The sequence below is a fragment of the Pecten maximus genome, chromosome 1, assembly GCF_902652985.1.
Source record: "Pecten maximus chromosome 1, xPecMax1.1, whole genome shotgun sequence".
NCBI classification, from domain to species: Eukaryota; Metazoa; Mollusca; class Bivalvia; order Pectinida; family Pectinidae; genus Pecten; species Pecten maximus.
The window spans coordinates 40496038-40502429 of record NC_047015.1 but is presented as its reverse complement, the minus strand read 5'-3'; the positions used below and the strand labels follow the sequence as shown (position 1 = coordinate 40502429).

The following is a 6392-nucleotide window of genomic DNA, read 5'->3' as shown; positions in this document are numbered from 1 at the left end:
TACTTATATGCCACCTTTTCAAGGCGACACAAAAAATAGATATATATATCTATACACGTATTAGTTAAAAGATTTAAATTGATTTCTATTTATTCCTAATGTTGGGTAGATGCTTTGTTATTGAGAAAAGTATATATAAACCAAATTAGGGGTTGGTGTCTACACCTACCAAATATTTTTTAATCATAACACAATACAGTTTTTGTTAAATCTGTTTGGGTTAGTCATGGGTTTAAGATTTTTTTTTGCTGAAGATGACGTGACAGGAATACTTTATACAGCTACATTATGAATTATAAGCTCAGGCGAGTTAGCGCCCTTGATCAAGGCGAACCTATGTTTTTATACTAATAGATAAATAAACGCTAGTGTTTATTTCATTTGAGCATTAAAGGTTAGTTATTGTACTCTCACATTTAATACATTTATATATAAATACCAAGGTATAACGACCGATGAATGGCTCTTCGTGCTTTTATTCAATATCATAATAAAAAAACAGTCTTGTATTATCTATTGTCTGAAGCCTATAAAACCTGTCACATAAACACACTTAATATCCAGTAACTGACGATGCATCCAGTTATAGAACATAATAGGAGGATCCACAATGATAAATGAATCAAAAGGAACATAGTTACTCTATGTTAATACTTGAAATTCACATTAGTTTATGTCAATACATGAAATTCACGTTAGTTTATGTCAATACATGAAATTCACGTTAGTTTAACATAAAGTACTTGTCTAATGAGACACATCATTGGACCAAGCAAAAAGCGTCTTAATACACAGGTATCTTAATATAGGGGGTCGTCAAGTGGTGCCGAGTAGGGTGGAATAGGGTTTTAATTCAATAACATAATAATAGCAGTATGTGATCATAAAAAATATCATCTGAAAATAACATTAAATATATACAAATTGTTTAAGGAATATCAATTGTATTAACGTTCATGTTTGTGTAGGACTTCAAAGAATTTCTTTTGAAAATTATAATAATTTAATGAGAACTTTGTTTATTGGTTAGAAGGTACGATCTAAGATGGCAGGATGGCGTGGAATCTAGTCCTGACGCATTATCCTGACAATGAGACGCAAAAAGATATAAAATCGAGGGACATTAATCCAATAGGCATTACATGGACTGTCCCAAGAGCCAGAGACAATAATTGAATGTGCATTGTTCTATATCCAAGGCCAAAGGAGCCTTACTGCTCGCTTGGATTCATGTAATTACGACAAATGTTTCCATTACAGGTTATAATGAAAATAGGTTCCATTTGAAATCCATATAACAGGATTGTATTTCTCTTTATATTAGCTAAACCATATTAAAGTAGGGATCTTAACCGTTTTTGTTCTGAGACAGAAAGAGCCAGACGACGGATTGAGTTATAGTCTCTCAGTCAGGATGAGAAATATTGTTAGTAATGTTTTAGGTGTCGTTAAAAGAGAAAGACACTGCGTTACGACATAGGATCATCTTGTTCCTTTGGGCCAGGTAAGACAATAACCATAAACAATTACTAAGAACGAAAATAACTGTATTATCTTGATAGTCAATAACAAGGAATGCAGTCCATACGATACAGTAACACGGCAGACTGATTATTCTCGTATTTGAAGGGGAGGGGAGGGGGTGGTGGTGTATCATTAAAATCACTCACAGCCCTCCGTGTGGACTTTCTTTACTTTTCGGAATCTCTATCAGTTCCAAGTAAGAATATTATGATGCTGACTGGAACCCAACGGAACTGTTATGATATAGATTTTAAGATTTCCTCGCCCTTTCATTGGAATGGATATATATTAAGGGAAAATTCAAATGAATACAATTTCATTTATCTTTTATTTTTCATTACGGACAGACTTAGAGACATACTGATTCTTAAAACTTTTGAATCTTAGCAGGTATTCGAGATCGACAAACTGTGGAAGGTACTTACAAGAGGTAAAGGTTCGATAATATGCTTTAACCAATCATTTATTCAGTGCCAGCTCGTTTAAACAAGACTTTTGGATACTGCTCGTATCCAAAGTAGTCAAAATCATTCTGAAACACATACGCTAGCTTACGTAGTACATCTAATGGTATCTGGCTATAATACTGCAAAAACAAGGACTTCCTTTGTGATTTCAATGCATTAAGTGAAGCTGAATCGAAAGCTTTTCTGATGACACTTATCATTGAATCTAGTGTCAAATCAAACACTTCAGCTTTTGTAAAGGGACATGGTGTATCTAAACTGACAATGCCTTTGATTTGCAGCTTTTTCCAAATTCTCAAAAGTGCAGTGTGAACATCCACACATCTTCTTATGTCTGTTCTCATTGACACAAAAGCTTGTGCAATATCATATATAGTATCATTTATCATGTTATATGACGAACCGTCTATAACGCTCAAGTACGACCGAAGGTTGAAAGTTTCTAGAATGTACCTCACATCATATTTAAATGTCTCCATATGACTTATAATGTCGAATTTAACTTTACATGGATTGCATATCTCAAACGCCGGCATAAAGTGGCTGTCTTTTTTCTCACCTGTCGTCTGAGATTTGATGACATATTTAACAAATTCTAAAAACGTCACATCATGTCCACAAGTTTTACTCTTCATAGTAGCGTTAGGTCGGACCATCCGTACGATGTGTTCCCCTATAGAGTCCCAGAAATAAACATTAGGCGAGAATAACTTGTCTATATATCCAGAAAGTAATCTAGTATATGGGTCTCTGACAACCATGAACTTGACAGAAAACTTTAAAATGTCATCCAATTCATCTAATGTTTCATTTACAAGGTTTCTGTAATTTAGCAATCCGTTTTCGGGCCTAATGTTGTATGGGCTAATGATAACGCCTTTGTCTATTTGTTGAAGAAGTCGACGCCAAAATGTAGAGCCACTTTTCTCAACGCCACAGTAGAACATCCTGTGTTTGTGGTTGTACTGGAAGTGACGTAGGTTTAGTGGAGTAAAGTTTGAATCTCGACCGTCTGCTGGCTTGGTCGTACACGCACGCCATAATCGTCGATATCGTTCGTCTATCTGCTTACGCCATCGAGATCTACTCTTGCCGACTTTGATCCTAGTGGATGTGTCTACCTGTATTAACAGCAGACAAGTATTCACTTTAGCATTTTACCAGAGTGTCGGAATGATCCTACAAGAAGTATGGAAGAAGTATAGTACACACCCCAGTTCAGAAATATATATATATATATATAATTACATTATTTCTTGTTCTTTTGAAAATTGTCCAATATCCCGAATATATATTAAATTCATTTAAATCGTGCAGTTCAAGCGCTTCATTTTCCCCGACATTCCTTCGAGATTTCAACACGTTTGGTCCTTAGCTCCCATGTCCTCAAAGACACCAACAGGAAACCGGTGGCAAAAAAAGATATATCTAGATACAAAAGACATGTTCAACCACAGGTGCCTGACTCGTTTTATAAAATAATAACATATAAGAGTACACACCAGTGGTACAACATGCGGTATGGCGACGCTTTCTCTCCCTGAACACCTGGATCCGCATCCGTTTTAGAAGGAAGTTGGTATCGATTAACGTCGACGCCACATCATTTGTTTTTTGCTATTTCAAATACTGTAAATTACTTATATTTTGCGTGGGATTTATTTTCATATTAATACGCGAGGAGAGTCAATCGCGAATTCAAATCTTTCGCGATTATTTTTACGAGAATAACACCTGTGGATGGCGGCTAAGCTATCAGGTACCGATATACGAGTCTTGCGGTGTCAATGACTCTAGTAGCTACCCATTCGGTTATTCAGCTACTTCTGGTGATTTACAGTAACGTTATGAGAGAAAATACAAACAAAGTTTGCAAAATATACCTAGTGACTCGAGAAAATACAAACAAAGTTTGTAAAATATACCTAGTGACTCAGCATATCATTAATTATTTCAATCTCTGATTGATATGACAACTTCAATGATACAGATACACAGATATACAGATATCTATCAAAATCATTATTAATAACCTTAAAGGCTATTATACTTACCGACTGTGTTTCAGGGCTCTGTCTAAAACGTAGGTGAACGTGGACGCCCAAGTGACCATCTGTGTTTTCTATCGATACCTCTGGAAGTAAACATGTACACTTGGACATTGAAAGTTCGAAACAGTTTCAATAGAAAAGAATTTACAGTAAGATTGAGATCACATAGGATTGGAAAGATACATATGTGAGGAGCACCTTTGTAAATGAAACTTATGACAAATAAAGTATATGTCCTATTAGCCATATAAAAAATAAAAATAAAAGGAAACTTTATTTTTACAACAGTTGCGACACAAGTTAGGCCAGCCAATATTGATCACTCTTTAGCAATATAGAACAGCGCCATACAGATGTTTCGTCTTTCAAAGACGTAACAGAGATACTATAGGTCCAAAGTCTGGGAAGGGAAATAAGGGGCAATCAACAGGCTAGAACATAGCAGGGACAGTGCTTCCAACTGAAATTTAATAAATTCCTATTTTGTTGTTGTTTTTCATTGGATGGTTTCGAAAGCCTTTTCATAATATTAATAATTGAAATACTACGAAGGCAATAGTGTTGGATCATGAACAATGTACTAAATCATGATATGGTTTCTTCTTATTATCAATCTTTGAATTTGCAGGTGGTTGACGCTGGTGGTAAGATTATTTCCCATACTTTCGCCACCTGCATGTTTTATGTTTTTTTTTCGCACTATATCTAACTGAATTTGTATTGAATGGGTGCTAATATCTTGCAGTGTAGCTTGTATACCGTTAGAGATCAGTAAAGACATTATCAAAGATAGTCTTTCAAATGTCTTAAAGGCGAACTAGTGTTGTATGTTGTTATTATCAAAGACATGCCAATTGGTTGCCACGGCTAACCAAGAAATACTTAATACCTTTACAGACTGTTTTTGTTATAATCAACTGTGAAACTGTCGTGCTTTTTTCTGAAAAATAACGGTCAAAAACCAAACCAACCACACAGGACGATGAACAGGACGGCGACAACCACACACACAATCCTCTGACGTCGGCGACGACGGGTGAATATTCCAAACATCACCTTAGTCAATCGACATAACTCTGAAAATAAAAGACTAGCTTGTCAGTAATTCAGAAACATGGAGTAACATCACTGGCTAAAACTAGTGGCATTTGTTCAGGGAAGACCATTAGATCATTAAAAATATTCAAGCTCTAAACACAGTACTGATATTTTAGTGATTTAGCGGGTTTTTTCTTATCTTCTTCATAAACTATACAAATGTAAACATTTAACACGTCCGTGACGATCTTTATTGGTGATATGTAAGACTGATATTTATAGGTTCTATGTAAGACTGATCTTTATTGGTTCTATACAAGACTGATATTTATTGGTTCTATACAAGACTGATCTTTATTGGTGCTATGTAAGACTGATCTTAATTGGTTCTTTGTCAGACTGGTCTTAATTGGTTCTATGTCAGACTGATCTTAATTTGTTTCTTTGTCAGACTGATCTTAATTGGTTCTTTGTCAGACTTATCTTTTATCTCCCTTTTCCATCTTACTCATTTCATAACAAGGGAAGTCTTCATATGAAATCTAAGAAAGATGCAACTTTCTGAGAAAAAGCGATAACAAATTTCAATTGACAAAATCCAAGATGGTCGCCTTTTGGCCATTGTGTTTCCCCGGTAAGACTCAAAATTTAATGAGCACACTTAGATACCAAGAGGAACCTATATCCTTCCAGTATTTCTGAAGAAATAATGATACCTATGATACAGCTGGCCAGTTGTATTTCCCACAAGCTCAAAATTCAATGATAGTGGGCTAAAAAGCTAAAAGAAATAATATCTTTCTCGCTGTACTTCTTGTGACTTTAAATGTATATATGTATATTAAACATGTCGTCATTGTCTTTTGAAGACAATACTCATGCTATAATTAGAGTGCCGTCCTTCACCAATCATAGCTGGTTGTTAAAGTCATTGACACTAACGAATTTGACAGAATGTTACACTATACTTGCAGATACTAGGAATGTTTGAGGGTACATTTTACCTGATTTCCACATTTAATTTAATACGTAGAAATCAGTGTACACTAAAATGAATACAAAAGTCACAAAACAGTCATATAAATACATTATAAAGGGTTTCAGGAACCCGATAGGAAAACCTTTTAGACAAAAATTATGAGTAGGTACAATGTATGTACAAGTAAACTACCAAAGTGCAAAATAAGTAAACAAATACCTTGAGTGGCCGTAGTTGTACAGCTAGGCTCAGTTCGAGAAGTGCAGTCATTTAACGGGTATACATGGTATGTATTGTTTCATGGCGCGGAACGCTGAGGTATTGTCTAGCATT

General features: G+C 35.2%; 1 protein-coding gene across 1 annotated transcript; it reads right to left on the bottom strand.

Annotated features, from left to right (window-relative positions):
• Nucleotides 1-1854: 1854 nt before the first annotated feature.
• LOC117343138 (carbohydrate sulfotransferase 9-like) lies at nucleotides 1855-4153 on the bottom strand. The gene is made up of 2 exons (XM_033905495.1): nucleotides 4046-4153; nucleotides 1855-3112 (listed from the first exon to the last, which is right to left on the bottom strand). Exons 1-2 carry the CDS (start codon nucleotides 4151-4153, stop codon nucleotides 1988-1990), a joined length of 1233 nt encoding a protein of 410 aa, XP_033761386.1. The 3' UTR covers nucleotides 1855-1987.
• Between the last annotated feature and the right edge of the window lie 2239 nt (nucleotides 4154-6392).